The sequence below is a fragment of the Haliotis rufescens genome, unplaced genomic scaffold (genome assembly GCF_023055435.1).
Source record: "Haliotis rufescens isolate VD_foot unplaced genomic scaffold, xgHalRufe1.0.p SCAF_1, whole genome shotgun sequence".
NCBI lineage: Eukaryota > Metazoa > Mollusca > Gastropoda > Lepetellida > Haliotidae > Haliotis > Haliotis rufescens.
This window is the reverse complement of record NW_025963779.1, coordinates 74,965,676-74,982,731: the sequence shown is the minus strand read 5'-3', so window position 1 is coordinate 74,982,731 and position 17,056 is coordinate 74,965,676. Positions and strand designations below refer to the sequence as shown.

Here is a 17,056-nt window from a genome sequence, read left to right as displayed (position 1 = left end):
GTATCTTTTCGTTTAAACAGTATAGTATGAACATTCTGAGTCATCAGTGAGCTTCATTCTATATACTCCTGATATAGATTTGGGGTAAAAACGTTAATAGAAATTTTGTACGGGATTTTACAACATAAGAGCTCATTTTTTCTAAACAAATTAGTTTCGTAACTATGGATTTTTCCCTTTTTCACAAGCCTTTGGCGTTTAACTAGTTGATGGGGAACAGTATGCAGCATTCTGGAGAGAGTAAAACATAATTTTTACATTGTATACTATTATGTTTTACAGTTACAATTAATAGCCTAAATCCGACTCTTAGTAAAGGTCCCTAGCACTCGGCCTGTTCCACATAGCGATCTTAGTGCTAAGATTATCGTTTTTTTTTATTTGTTTGTTAGTTTAACGCCGCACTCAGCAATATTCCAGCTATATGAAGGCGGTCTGTAAATAATCGAGCCTGCACCAGATAATCCAGTGATTGGTATTATGAGCATCGATAAACGTAATTGGGATACGATGACATGCATCAACCAAGTCAGCGAGCCTGACCACTGATCCCGTTAGTCGTCTTACGACTAGCATAGTCGCCTGTTACGGCAAGCATGGGAGAGAGAGAGAGAGAGAGAGAGAGCGAGAGAGAGAGAGAGAGAGAGAGAGAGAGAGAGAGAGAGGCACACAACCCCTGTTTTAAACACTGCAGGTAGAACACCTATTATTTCGTCTGTTGCGTCTACATCAATAACATCATTCGAGTTTAAACATGGCATCACTACCTGACTACAGTGTTGATAGTTCATTATCGGCATGTGCGGTACGCGTCATTTTTTTTAACATCGTAGTATTACACAATCGTAACACTCTTTACAACGAAATTCCCAGTCAATCTTATAATTAACTAGGGTGAAAACGGCTTCCATAATGGATGACTTTGAAATCAGCTATATCAATTATCCTTCATACGACATCACATGTGATTCTACTTGAAATAAAGAATACTACAAGTACCAGGGCAATGTTCTTCGTTTGTTGGTTGTTTAACACTTTGTTACGACGGCCTGTAAACAATCCGATCTTGACTATACAAACCGCTGATTGAGGTTATTATCAATGTTTGACGCCGTCCAGGTTCACCGAGCCTGACCACCCGATCCATTTAACCGCCTCCTGCGAAAAGCATCAGTTGCCTGGGGGACAATTCTCACCCGGAATACCCACGGTGATGAGCATTACTCACGAAGTCGATACTGTATTATATCATATAATGGGTAGGTTTCTCTGCAGGATAAAGCCAACGAATAAAAACGGTATCCGTTTGGGTCATATGCGGATAGAGATGCAAATATCGAAGGTCAAGTTGGGACTACTTTCAGCGTTTACAAACAAACATGCCGGCGCCCTTGCCATTCGGCGATCAAGTCAGAATTAACCATCGGGAATCTGGAGAAACTACTGGGATAATTGATATCATTATGAAAAGAGTCTAAGTGTGACGTAGCTAAGGCATTTTACAAGTTTTGGCAACTTTGGAGATATAAATTGCGAAAAACTTAGCGGGGCTGCGGCATGGAACCTTTTGAACAAAATAAAACAGTTGGTTTTGGCCGAAATATGTACGAATTGTTACCTTGTTTCGTTTTGTCGCTGTGTGTACATCTGACTGCACTTCGTAAAGTTATGACAGGACAGGCAGACTCTAAACAAACGTGACGTCTCATAGACTAGGGTTAGAGTAACTTCCCTTTGATAAAGGGCAGTTACTCTATTGGACAGACAGATGGATTGACGCGAAATGTAAGAAGAAACAATTGACTGTTGTCACTGTCCAACGGACACGTCACTTATCTTCTGACGTAATATATATCAATGTGTACATTCCAGGAAAACTTGCAATGTTTAGGTAATGTTTGTGAGAGATGGTAAGAGAGTTTTCGAACACAGATTTGAAGAATGACAAATGATAAAGAGGTTATCACGCTTGTGTGTTTGGCAATGGTAAATATCCTGTATTAGGAATACACACCATGTATTTAGCTCGCCACGGCTCGCTAAATACAATGTTTATTCCTAATACAGGATATATACCATCCCCAAACACACTCACGTGATAACCTCTATATATGAGTGAGTGAGTATGGTTTTACGCCGCTTGGGACTCCAGAAATGGGCCTCACAAATAACAAGGGGAGGTAATGAAGACGCAGTGCCAACGGAGAGGTGGAGCATGGTACCATAATAAACAGCAAATAATGGAAACAATGCAGCAATATAAAAGTAGAGTGCCCATTTGGTAGTATTGATGATTGTTTATAGCACTGTTGGTACAGATGCCGTGATCACTATCAGTTATTTTTTTTCTCTTGAACTTCTATGATTTCTTGTAGATTTCTTAAATTTCTTCCAATGTTTGATATTTGTGTACATGATTGGGTGTCTCGCCAGGCTATATTGTGATTGGGATAGTTGATACGGTGTTCCGAAACGGCTCATTTCATGATTTGGTCCTGGTATTGGATGTCGACTAGGACAGGTGCTGGGGTATATTTAGATTCTGGATTTGATTGCTGGGTTTTCAGGGTTTGTTGATTTCTGTGCAATGTCTTTAAGAAAACCGTTTAAGGTGATGAACAAAAGTGCTGGAATTTGATCGTATCGTGTGGGGTGCTATGGCTCTTCGTGTGATTGGTGCTATTATGCCTTACTTGTTCTGTGGGTGATGGGGAGCAGATACTGAAGGTTCTGATGAGTTGGCTTACGGTGTGCCGCAGGTTGGTCTTTACATCACCGCCTTTCAGTTAGACATCTGGGAAACACAGTTTGCTAATCATTCTCCACAGTGAACATGATTCGTTTCTTTTTTGATAGTTGAGGTAATCCAACAGGGTTTACGACAATGAACTTTGCTTTGGGTGGTAAATACTTTTTGTATGCAAGCTTATCTAGGATTGCTTTACAGGACATATAGCACTTGTAAGATCAGTTAAATGAGTTCAGGTTTGTACAACGACGCAACAAAGACGTTGATTCAAGTTGTGTGTCCAAACTACAGCATATACGACTTATTTCGTACAACAAACATGTTCTATGTCAGACCACGTTCTGGTCTGGTATCATCCTATCCATTTTTCGTTAATGTCGCAAGCCTAATCCTACAGCCAAACCCATCCCTTTGCAATCTTTTAGGATGTTTTCATGCTGACAGGTCTGCATACAAGAAGTAATTACAAACGACTCGTTTGAATAAGTCACGAGAACCATTTACAATCATGCGAGAACCCGAAGTCTCTGATTTAAGCTGACGTCGCAGATTCCTTCGATCACAACTGGAACCATTTTCTCGTTTAACTGTCTGAGATTCTTGAAATCGGTTTTCATTACGCTGCCAAACCAGTGACAGTGGCGAAATGATATAAAAGGTTGTAAACACAGATTAAAGAGCTTGTGAAGGAACTGATGGTCCCAGATGTATACTAATGTAAGTGTTTAAGTGGCATAGTACACGCGTACTTGCAGATAATACACAGTCTATAAATTCAACAACATCTGTTTGCACACGAATAATAAGAAGCGGTTTATGAGTTATGCTCCGGAAACGAAACGTGACGGACGGACGTACGTACGGACGGACGAAGTTGGCGGGGGATAATATGAAGCGTCCTTTTAAAACCAGATTCCAAAAGGTTTGTGTCACGTTTATTCACATACGTGATGTTTATCACGTATCGCAGTTGATGAGCTTTATTTGAGTGAGCGCGAACGTACCTTGAACAGTATTTGAATTGTATCACGGCATGTCAGCTTACTGTGGGAGGTAAGCCTGACTTGCATATCGACGTTTATGACAACTGTGACCCCCAGTAGCACGGACATGGTGATGGCAACACTTGTTTGTTTACGACTATCGACAAATCATGGCCACTATAAGCGGACGTGGTGATGACAAATAATTATCTTCAGTGAGCCGAATATGGGATTCGAACCCATGAGCCCAGAATAATGACAACCCTGCACGGCTAATTGCAGCCATATGTAATCCCGATTTGTCGTCATCAGATTATTTCGATCAACAATATGGATGGTCGAATTCGCTTTTGTGCTTCCATAAGCCCTAAAAACAATTCTCAACAATAAACAACGAGCTGACATTCCCTGGGTGGGAATTCCTTTTAGATATAGCCATAGGTATACCAAGTGAAAGGTACCCGATGTCAACAATGGGGTAATCTACAATTAGTCGCATTACACTCAAATCTCAAATTGCACCATTTACATGGAGCTGAAGGTGATTAAGAGACAAACATTGGTATTGTCCTAATCACACACATCTAGAACATTTGACTCGGCTTTCCAAGTAACAGTAATTTAGGCCAGGAAACGTGTTCAATATTTTGGTCCCTGAAACGTCTTGAGATGGTCAAGATGCTACCTGTAAGGATAAACGGGTATTTACCGTTGGTGTGGGGGCTTTTCATTAGATCCCTGACACAGGAAATGCATCACCTCCTAAATTGAGAGGAGCTAATAAACGCAAGAGCCCGAGGCAGCAAACGGAAACGTTGTAAGGTATAGTTCAGTGCCTTTTAACTCGCCACACGGAATTACAGAGTCTGTCGTAATTGTAAAGAAATACGTCGCCATGCCAGAGGCTCGTGGGGCATTTCGCAAACTCAGATGTTAATGTATCCCGTAAATTGTATTTCAAAAATACAGCCTCATATCAAATCGGTTTTGTCGAGTCTGCTCTGTGATTTATTTCATGTTTTAGATAATCACGCTGAACTCCTCCACCATCCTCGTCACTTCTAAAAGAATATTATGAATAATATAGTTTCCTTCTATCGAATTTATGCAGTATCTCTATTACCACTAAACGCAAGTTTACAGGATGGAACCTATACACGCAGCCGGTTACTGGAATAAGGTCTAATGCAACTAATAATCAATCTGGTTTTTATGTAATAACTTCCATCTTTTATCAATTTTCAGCCTAATGTGTTGAATCTAAAGTCTATTGTTGTCAAAACGTATTTCCAGCTCAGTTAATAATAACCAGCTACAAATTCTTTGAAGTTCTAATGTGCATAATCACAGCAGCACGTGAATATTGACATACAGATAATCAGTTGCCACCAATCACACAAAATATGCACAGATATAATGCACAGGCTTCCCCGCACCTTAAAACACCCCCCTCATCTTCGTGAACCTTTACATTGACGCTGTCACGATATGCTGCTGATGTATGGTCAATCAATTAATTACAGTGTGCAAATGTATGTCAGTCGGGTTCACACGCATGAACATGTAGGAATGCCAGTGACACCGGGAAGCTCAAGCGGTCAAGGCCACCAAAGCTATGATCTTCGATATGCAGTTGCATATTATAGCCTCCGAATCAATTCTTTTTGCTTCATTAATTACATCAACACTCTTGAATAATTTACGATATTTGCCTTACCATTTCGACATTCTTGTTGTTCTCAATGACAAATGACTGCACCAGATGATCATGTTCATAAACTACATAGTCTCAGTTCTTATTAGCCTTTCGGCGTTCGGGTGATTGAAATTAAATTGATAAATTGCAGATGAGGTCTCGGGTCAATGTTGAGACCTCGTTGTGTGTCGCTTCATTTAATTCCAAACGCATACGTTCTGAATACTGGGGCTGTGAGCACCCGATGTAACATAAATCATGTGCCGTGGGAAATTAAAGCTGCACGTTAAGAAAGTTTAAGGACATACTTAAGTTAAATATTCAAAGAAATTAACCAAATATCATTGCTTTTACTGTCGATTGTTCCTTTCAACAGATGAGTTTCATCCTGGGTGTAGGCATATCACGGGAGTCGTAAATTGTATTTTACGACTTTGTGAAACAACTATGAGAGAACGAGATGTGGTTTCACGCAACGAAAGCATCAGCAATTAAATTTTACTGTACAATTTTGTATGTAACTTCAATCGATTTATAATGTTATTCCAATCAACATTATAATTCATTCTGTTCAGTAACAAGGTTTGATGTCAACTACAACATAAACAAATTGAACAATGACCTTTAACAAAACAAAACAGTGGGAAAAACATTATCATGCTGGCAAATGAGTGAATGAGTGAATAAGTTGGGTTCAACGTCGCTTTGAACAGTATTCCACTAATAATGTGGGAAGAAAGCCCGGAAAGCAGGTCTCAGACGTTTGAGACTTTGGTGAAACCCACGAGTAGGGGTATGGTGCCGACTAACCTAGAACATTTTGGGGCGAACCGGGATTAGAACCCACAATCATAGTTTCTGGCGCGCCAAAGGACGCAACTCTGCAGACGAATGAGCCACCTGTGCCCCTCAAATATGTGATATCATTACTGACACACATGTAGCACACAAACCACATGTCATATATATATTCCGTGACTTTGTCGTGACGTAGTCGTAACACTGCCTTTAACCGTATTTACCTCCAACAGTATACTTATGCTCCTTATCAGGGTACTACACGAATATGGCTATGTTCAATGCAACTGTCTTGAAATGCAAACCTGACTGTATAGAAATACTGTGTTTAGGCTGACATGGGAGACATTAAACGCGACATTTTGTCACATGTGTCTTGAGCCTTATTGGTATTCCAATGAATCCACTCTGTTCACTCTGTTCACTCATCCTCCGTCCGCAATCTTCCGGATATGAAGTGCCCTTTCCTTCCAGAACATGTATACAGATGCCGTTCCCGTGTAGGTGCGTCCATAATGCATGGTGATTATCGACCATTTGCAGTCCACCAGTTATGATGTTTGCAACAACATTTGTCAAATATTATTTAGACGAATAGCAATCACATCTCATTATTATGTCATGTTTGATAGTGCACAATAGGAATCAAAGAGTAATGCACAACTATAAACGAAATAACCTTGAAACTTATTACGTCGAATGGTATATGTTATGAATAGAGTCAACTGATCTTAGATTAGACATTGTTCAGTCCGTATGATGTGTTGGAGGATTGGTATCGACAGTAGTTATTTCAAAGGATCCAACCCAGCCTTACAACCTACGGATGAAGTCAGTGCAGTTCATTACCGTAGTATACATAATTATTGTTTTACAATTAACCAGACACTTGCCGAGACAGTCTTAGTTTTACTTCACTTGTCTGACATTATGAAACAGTTCTGTACACTCCACACAGATACAACATGATCGTATTTATAAACCTTTAAAGTTATAAGACTGCTGGAAAATCATGAGATCTAGTTTCGTTACTCTTATGTCTATAGCTCACGGGGACACGGGTGACCCAGTCGGCCCAGTCTTCTAAGGCGCCGCGATTCGCCGTGCAGAGTTGCATCCATTGGGCACGCCAGAAACCTATGATTGTGGGTTCGAATCCCGGTTCGCCCTGATTATGTTTATAGGTTTGTCAGCACCATACCTGTGCTCGTGGGTTTCACCGAAGTGGTAAACGGCCGAGACCTGCATCATAAGCTGACGCGTCGTGATATAACTGGAATAATGTTAAAAGCGGCGTTAGACCCAACTCACTCACTCTAAAAGCTCTCCTAAGTTACATTCATAACAACCTATCTGACTAAGGTTACCTTTTAAGTGACAAAATGAAGACTTGTGTCTTAACGCTTTAATACGGATGTGCCAACTGGGCTTGTGAATATTTGTTGTTTAAAGACGCCCTCAGCAATATTCCACCCATGCAGCTAAACATCTTCATTGTGCGCCTCCGAGTAACAAACTAACCTCGCTGAAAGCATAAGTGTTACTCAGAAAACCTCATTTGCGGTTGCCATATAACTTCGGATCATATAAGTTCCCGCATCCACACATATTATCAACTTAACATCGTCAATACACTGACATATTACTTAATATCCTTCTTGAACGCACACATATCTAGAATTTATTTGCTCATTACCTTCCTATGCGTATTGTGTTACGACAGTGTCATTTATTGTTAAACTGTGTTGTAAATGTATCACATTGATCTTGATCTTGATCAGTAGAAGTTCAGGACACGTTTTGTCATGTAAGCAGTGGTGTGGAAGTCACTGTATTATAATGTAGTGTAATCTGGACTCTTCTAGAACAACTATGGACTAATCAAGCATGGTATGGAACTTAACAGAATGGATATATATACAATATATGTGGGCAAAGTGCGTGCCTCTCTCATCCCACATTACATCAAGACCAGCGGTTGTGTGAAAATCATCTTTTCAACCTGGACATCCAGCCTAGGCCTGTTTCTGGAAGCTTGACCACTGTTGCTTCAAGGTGAATGTTATTATAAATTACTTAATTGCTGTAACAACTGATATTGCATTTTTTACGGCCATTGACATTGTACTACCATTGCATTTTGTACTGTCACTCCATTGTGCACTGCCATTATAATAGCTTTGTAGTAGTTTGTATTGATTTGTAAACCAAGTTAATTTAAAAATACAATTGTTAATTGTCCATTTTTTGTTATTTGTTGGTTTCACACTGACTTCTTTTGCGTATATATTTCTAGGTTAACTTATTTTTGGAATGTGGAAGTTGACACGTACCAATATATATGAACATTGTATATCACTCGTGTCCACATTAACATGGCTCACTTCTACGGATGCATACATCCACCTTACAACGTACCGCAAACATCGATCATTTGTGATACCCTTTTGGACATTCAATAGAAGAGTATTATTTGATTATCAGAAATTGAAACTATTATTCTCCGCCGAGTAGCAACACATTGAATCTGAGCAGTACTTTAAAAATCTGAAATTGTCCCAGAAGTCTTCCTACAATGTAATCCGCTGTCAAAAAACTTTTAAACTATCAGGCAAAGTATGAAAATATGACACGCAAAAGGCTCCATGGAGTTCAAACCAATATTTCAACAATAACAAGTGACGCGTCTGTTGAGAGATTGGGAGGCACAAGAACCGGATAATTGCGAAAGAAGGCAATTTCCTTAAACAGGCCCCATAATAAACCAGTAGGTTCTCTTCTCTTAAACTTGGGTGTTTTGATGGGGACAGTTTACAGACATTAGTCACACACCGAGAACTATTTCCATGTAAGACACGGGACTAATATTACAGTAAAGAGGCGGTTTGAGGTTTCCGGATTTATCGTTGGAGCACACGTAGTCCACAATGAGTAAATGAGAATTCTTTTGAGCGTCGATATTTCGTGTGGCTGCTCTGTTAAATATAATCCACGTGTGTTGCCAGTCTCTGGCTGTATGCTAAAGACAGTTTCACATAACATTATTTTTGTAGATTGATATAATATACTGTTCTCAAAGCATGTAACTGGTAATTGGTTGAGATTTACCAAGTCTTGTTGTGTTGGTCTTATTCGGAACAATTGACTTGCCTTTGCACGTGTTCGTGACGGGTGCCACAGGTGGGGCAGGATACTCTCACCTTTTCGCGAACACCGGGTGCCATCACGAACTTTCTAAGACTCTTTAACAACATTTCAGTAACTACGATTCAGGGAAACCTTTGATCAAGGTTACAACACTCAAGGACTCGGTAAAGCTTTCAAAAGGTTTCATTGAAGACATGTGGAGGACATTTCCAAATTTTACGCATCAGGGTATGTCCTACGCCATTCCCTTGTTTTATTTCCACCATAAATTCTCGTGTTTTTCAGGTGAACAGTTGACTTGGTTTTGATTTGTAGTGATTCATAAACGCATGTTCATGATATAGTCAGAATCGTACCATCTACTCTTATTTCTTATGAATATGGAAAGAGTTTGGTCGTTGTTTTATGTCAGATCTGAGTTCATGTTTAAAGATCATTAATATATGTTGAGAAATTTAGATGTAGTCTTGCGAAACCTAATCAAGAATTTTGAACACATGCTCATGATATATAGTCAGAATCGTACAATCGATCCTGCTTTTAACAGATATTTCTTATGCCCGACAGTGAAGGACATGCTACGCCTTCCCGTGAAGCCCTGGTGCCACCACTTAGTGCCATCAGTGATCCATGCATGTACTTTTCACCACTGTGTTGCCCTTTACGCCCCATAGAATCTGCTTCGTCAGATAATCGAGACTTGTAAGTCTCTGGCATTGACGTTTTATATTACGAACATGGAATGGGTTTTGTAGCTTACATTTTCAAAGTGTTTCCATATCTACATGTTCTGATTACACGCACTCTAACATCATATTGGTAAATCATTTTATGTCTACTGAAATCATAGGTGTGGTGAGGTGAACGTCGCGTCCAAGATTATAGCGACGTGCATGTACATGTGTGTTAGTGGCTGCTTGTACTAGTCCGATTTATAGTGCTAGCACAAGGAGATACCATGCCGCAGTTTAACATGTATACCCACTCAGACACACTATACTGACTCCGAGCCGACCAGTCGTTGTTTTAGCCCCTTAATGCCGAGCGCCAGACAGGGTAACAACAAGTACCATCTTTTTAACGTCTTTTGGTATGACGCGGCAGGGGATTGAACGCTCTACCACTAGACCACGGAGGCGGTCAATGAAATCATATATAAAAAGACGCATGCTCACATTATAATTTAAATAATCAACATATTCTGGAATACCACTAGATTGTAGAGCAGTGTGCGATGTGTCGTTAGATCCTCAACCGAAATAACCCTAATCCAAAAGCACAACCGTCTAGAAAATTTCTATAATTGACTTCAAACTCCACTTGTATTTCGAATGGCTTCAATTCCCCAAAGGGTTTGCTGATATTATTACTCGCGCGAACGGTTTATTCGAGTAAATTAAACCACTACCCTTGATAAAAAACCGACTGAGAACATTAAAAGAAAGGTTGACCGTCCTCAAAAAGCAAGGAGCAGTTACCATTCACCACCAAACATGACAGGGCATTGAAACAGCTTCTTATTATAACTATGCTAGCAATATGCCACGTCCACGTCTCTGATGTTACTGTCCTCTATTAACTACGCTTTGTGTCACAAGACGTTTCTACTCGATGTCAGATCACAGATCCTGAAGGGTTTCTTCCCAGCAAACACTGTTTTTTGTATTTTTTTCAGCGAAGACATTTTCCCAATCTTATTTCCCGGGAGATTAGGAATTTAGGAGTCATAAGCTGAATGTGCCATAAAGTGTGCAAATTTCTATAATAAAACGCAATTGGGTTTGTTTAATCTCAAAGATGTTATTGAAGTAGCTTGAACGGCTGTGTATTGACTGGGGTGAATTAAAGTAACGTGTATTAAATGACTGCCTGTACAGTGCGAGCCGCAAACAAACTACAAAATGATCTTTCCAAGATTTAGCTAAGAATTGTCATTTTCTACACCATCACCATCACTCAGGCTGTTGCTTTAGTTTTTAAACGAATCGTTTTGCAATCCATAACATTATCAGGTTATCATTTGAAATTGTTTCTCAAAGAACAAAGGCGCATATATTATTCATAAATATTAAAAAAGACACATCTTTACATTATCATAAACAAAATCTATGCTAAATGCAGAGTCCATTCTACGATTCAAACTACATGTATCATAATCAGGTGTGAATCACTGTCTATTAGTGACGATACCAGGTGTTGGCGAAAAGGTGGGCGTATCCTGTTCCATCAGTGACACCTGTCGCAAACACATGCAAAGATGTGCCTAGTGCTCACCTGAACAAACCCGGGTACAGATAAATCAAAATAGGGAACTGCATCGGACATCAATTTTGTCACTGATGCATCACATTAAGAAATGTCCTAGATCAACTTTTGAGCAAGAGTCGTATGACGCTCTTTGAAATCTTCGTAGAAAGAGCATGGTAGATTGTACAACACTGTGAAATGTAGACACCAAAGACTGGAGCTCGACATAAAGAGAAAGTTCACTAAAGGAAATTTGAAATGAACCTTGTTGACATTAAACCTTTATGTAAGCTGATTCAATTCTTTTTTTAACAGATAGTAATCTTAAAGTATTTCCAGAATCTGTATTCAAACACAGTTAAAGTTTTAAAATGTTTAGCTGACATGCCAAATCACGTTGCTAAATCTGAAAAAGCGACAAAACCATTTCTTAATAAGTCCATTGTGGGATTCCGTTTATATCATGAGCATGTGTTAATGAATTACTATCAAATAGTTATGATACCAGGTGTTTTAGCATATCCTGCACTGTCGGTGGCACTGTCACAAACACATGCAAAGGTAAGTCAATTGTCAATTCCGATTACAAAATGAGCACATAAATCCAGAAGTACACAACCGTAATAAAAACAATTTCTCGTCAAGCCTAAAAGTTTTGTTCGTTTTTCTTTACAAGAGCTCGTCAATAGTGATTTTATATAATTCATTGTCACGACATTGATATTTCGCCAAGACCGGTTACATTTAGGAAGACGAATGACTTCCACACTCACCTGCCACCACAACAAGCACCGACGCACAACACATGTTTGGCTAGGGTGAGTCGAAAACATGGAAACTTATTCTATCGAAAAGAAAACAAGCAGCTGTTTATATAGTCCTTTTCAATTGCCACACGTACATATTTCAAATAGTATATTCAATTTAAAATCGACACTTGTCATGTGTGAGAGTGGTCGATACCCACTGAGAAAACATATCCATTGACATCCCTTTGTTGAGTATAACGGCCATATGTGTATACGTGTCAGCTTAAACCTGTTACAATACACGACTGCAAATAAGGACCACGCCCATAGACACAGTTGGCATAATTGGTATTCAATAAATGCATTGTTGTTAAAGGAAATGGTTTGATAATAGAAAGGGGTATCTATGTACATTGTATAAGACGACACACAGATCCGTTTTGAGTAAATAATTATGCTCAAAAGGCACTATTGATAATAATGTGCAGATTATATTACTTCTAATTCACACCCAAAGGCAAGCTCAAAGCGCTACTTTATTACCCCTGTCAATGCTCTCGATTGATAATCTCACCTCCCTGGGGAGTATACAGCCCATGCTGCCTGTTGTGTTGGAAGGTTAACAGCCACATTACCATCTCATCCTACCGCATACATAGTTTGACCAAGTCACACAAGTGCTTCAGTGTAGGGCAGATACTTCCACGAGGCAAGCAGTCTAACGCGGTCACCCATCCAACTACTCTCCGAGACCAACGTTGCTTAACTTCACCTGATTTGTGACCCGTGCGCTGTACACAGGACCACTTGCCACCATGTGTTTATAGACACGCGGTCACACATGCAAGGACTCTCCGAGACCAACGTTGCTTAACTTCACCTGATTTGTGACCCGTGCGCTGTACACAGGACCACTTGCCACCATGTGTTTATAGACACGCGGTCACACATGCAAGGACTCTCCGAGACCAACGTTGCTTAACTTCACCTGATTTGTGACCCGTGCGCTGTACACAGGACCACTTGCCACCATGTGTTTATAGACACGCGGTCACACATGCAAGGACTCTCCGAGACCAACGTTGCTTAACTTCACCTGATTTGTGACCCGTGCGCTGTACACAGGGTCACGTGCCACCTTTACAAGGGGACGTACCTATCAAACTATCATACCTCGTTGAGTCGAACTAGGACATGTCAAATTCTCGGTTGTCCAGAACGCATGTGGGAGTCCCAAGTATCCAAATTAAGCATTATGTATTCCTGATGTCTCGAACCTCGGATCATACGAATCTTTTTCAGGCCCCCACAAGTTCAAAACTATCTGGTCAGAGATTCTGCGCAGTCCGTTTTTTAAACAACACTTCAATATGTTCTGATTTAAACTAGGATATGTCAAATTCTCGGTTGTCCAGAACACATGTGGAAGTCCCAAGTATCCAATTGAAATTAAGCATTATTTATTCCTGATGTCTCGAACCTCGGATTACACGAATCTTTTTCAGGCCCCCACAAGTTCAACACAACGAGGTTCGACTGTATAGTGACAGATCTCCCTGACTCTCCCAACAGAATAAATCAACACAAACCGTGCCTATACACGATAGTATCTATTAAGAAATCTATCACTCCTGACGATAGATAATGTTACATTCAACTGTCAGCCCAGGTCATTAGTAGAATGAGTGAGTAAGTTGGGTTTAACGCTGCTTTTAACAGTATTCCAGTTATATCGCCGCGTGTCAGCTTAATGTGGGAGGAAAGCCCGAAGTGATGCAGGGCTCAGATTTTTACCACTTCGGTGAAACCCACGAGCACGGGTATTGCGCTGACAAACCTAGAAACATAATCGGGGCGAACCGGGATTCGAACCCACAATCATAGGTTTCTGGCGTGCCCAAGGGACGCAACTCTGCACAGCGAATCGCGGCACCTTAGACGACTGGGCCACCCGTGCCCCCTTAGTTGAATGAAGTGTATATGATTACATATATCATTAAGATAATTGACACACACATTGTCAGTGACAATCGCGGCACCTTAGACGACTGGGCCACCCGTGCCCCCTTAATGGAATGAAGTGTATATGATTACATATATCATTAAGATAATTGACACACACATTGTCCGCCACACGCACTATTTAACTCAACCCACGTCGATTGTTTCATAAAAAAAAGACACAATGGAGATTTAATCGTGAGCAGCGACATCAGATGGAATAAAGCCTTACTTACATCTTTAGTGACAGGAATACTGTTGACTGTGGCGTTGGAAAACATTTTTTTACTCAAACATGATACATCTGGCAAATTTAACTACCACATTGATATATCCCTGCGGTTGTTTTATCAAGATGTGTTCTCGAGAAAACGGAAAAAATCATTAAAAAAATGAAAAAACCCTGGAGGTAAAATACCACCGACCGTGTGTTGTATCTTAAAGCGTAGTTGCAACGTCAAAGAAACAAATATTGATAATGTGATGAAAGTTTAGATGAAACACTTTCGTACAAATTGCTGTCTAATGGACACGTCTGTGCAGAAGAAGCATAAATATGCGATACAAAAAGTTAATGTTTACATATTAAACACGTCTCCGATGTTTGGTCGAAGAAACGATGAACTGGCTGCTCGTTTATAACCTAGAGGTGTCTACGGTTCGCGCTTCCAGAACATGATCCATTTGTGGTTAAGTTATCTCATTAAGCACTCTCAACGCCTTTCTTATGCGAATGTTTTGTTTTGACGCGTGTGTGAGGTTTTGTAAGGTCCGATGAATAGAACTTTTCGCCATGGCCTCTGAGATGGTTAAGTAAGTATTCAAGAATGCCGATGATGTGCAAACGGTGTTGTTGGAGCTGAATTACATTTACCACGATGTGTTCAGTCCGTGGCACTCTCAGCTGACGCATCGGTGCCGCCCCATTACACGGATATCAAATTACCGCAGACAAGTAATGATCAATATGTCATGTGTGCTTACAATGTAATCCTTTAAAAATGTGCAGAGGGAGTCATGCCTGTCGGCAGTCAATGGCATCAACATTGCGAATTTTGATTTTTATCTCAAGCTCCAGAAGTAACCCTTGTGATGAATATTCGGGTTCTTTTATCGTTGAGTTGAATGAAGGATAATGTAATGAATATCTATTCCCTTCGCCATGTAGCCTAAAGCCTACGTGGGCTGTGTGCGACGCAAATTAACTCAATACCAAACTGCAGGGAGCAATGCATCTGTCAAACTCGCGTGAGGATGGTTACACTTCTAAATATGTGGAAAATGAGACTGATTTTAGGGTAATAACTGTCTAAAGAGAATTCCCCCAAAGGTGTAGCATTTCATCGCGGAATGAGTACTTGCCAACGTTGAGAGTCAGAAGCGTTAAATTACATTGTATTCTCTGTCTGTAGCTATTATATGGTCTAGGAATTCTGGCAATCTTACGGCATCACGGAATTCTCCTACCACACGTCCTCCCAATTGAAGCCAACGGCAACGGTGTATTCCAGCAGGACAATGCTCGACCGCATACAGCATGGATGACAAGAGCCTGTCTCCCCTGACGCTACTCTCCGATTTCAACCCGATAGAGCACCTGTTGGATGAATTGGATAGACGTCTACGCCGACGTCAACCACAGCCCCAAACGTTGCAGCAGTTGGCTTTTGCGTTGCAGGCCGAGTGGGCTACCATTCCCCAGGATGTGATTTGCATACTCGTCTCTTCCATGGGTAGGCCATGTCAGGCCGCTATCGATTCCAAAGGGGGACATAAGCGGTATTGATGGTAGCTGACCTTCACCTTGGACCTTTTCTATGTACCGATAACTGAGATGACTACAATCACCATTTTGGCTCAATACCTTGTACGGTTCCTCGTATAATGAATTTTCCTACCGCACACAAATCTGGCTTTGCGGTTCTTTTTTTGAAGAGTATATGTTCATTTCATTGACTAGATGTTAGTCTACTGTACATATACAGCACAGCTGTTGTATATGACATAACCGTCACACATGGGTTTGCCGTTAAATATTGCATAGCTGTTATCTATTGCATATCACATACACGTAACTGGTGCATATGTCGTTGTTACATAACCATACCTGCCAGATATCGTATAGCCGACACAAACCACAAAGCGACCACGTAACTGTTGCATATCACAAATCTTATATCACATAGCTGGTACATATACCGATCATATTTTATTTTTTTTTAAACCGTTTTTCTTTACAAATAAGCAGCTGAACCTCTGAACTTGACACAACAGACGCAATTCAATATAAGCGTATTGTTCTTAGTCAAAATCAGATTTCGTGTCACTGGATTTTCTGGTTATTTACTGGATTGTCTGGGGGTTTTTTACAGGCCGCCCTCGCATGGCAGGAGTACTGCTGTGCGACGTCAGGCACCAAACAAACACTTATTTTTTATGCAGTGTGAGTGTCGGGTGCTACCGGTAGGAAAGGGAATGTTTTGCCTCTTCGCGAACATATGGTGTCATCACCAGTTTGCAGTGATCCATTTACATGAATATATTTTCTCTGCTATTTTGTCTTTTATGGCCAGTGGAAACTGTTTCGGCAGGTAATCAAGACTGTGACATTTAACATAGAAGTCACATATATCGCATAGCCTTTACATATATCACAGAGGTCACATATATCGCATAGCCGTTACAT

The 17,056-nt window shown here is 40.4% G+C and overlaps 1 protein-coding gene across 5 annotated transcripts in view; it reads right to left on the bottom strand.

Annotated features, from left to right (window-relative positions):
* The window catches only part of LOC124146807 (neuronal acetylcholine receptor subunit alpha-10-like), a 77,280-nt gene that overhangs the window by 34,408 nt on the left and 25,816 nt on the right, over positions 1–17,056 (bottom strand). Inside the window, exon 1 of one of the 5 annotated variants that reach the window (XM_046517266.2) lies at positions 12,944–13,047. The exons of the other annotated variants lie outside the window; for them this stretch is intronic. Coding sequence (XP_046373222.1) covers positions 12,944–12,967 — 24 coding nt within the window. The 5' untranslated portion in view covers positions 12,968–13,047. Of the gene's footprint in view, positions 1–12,943; positions 13,048–17,056 lie in introns of those variants that run through there. 5 annotated transcript variants of the gene reach the window in all.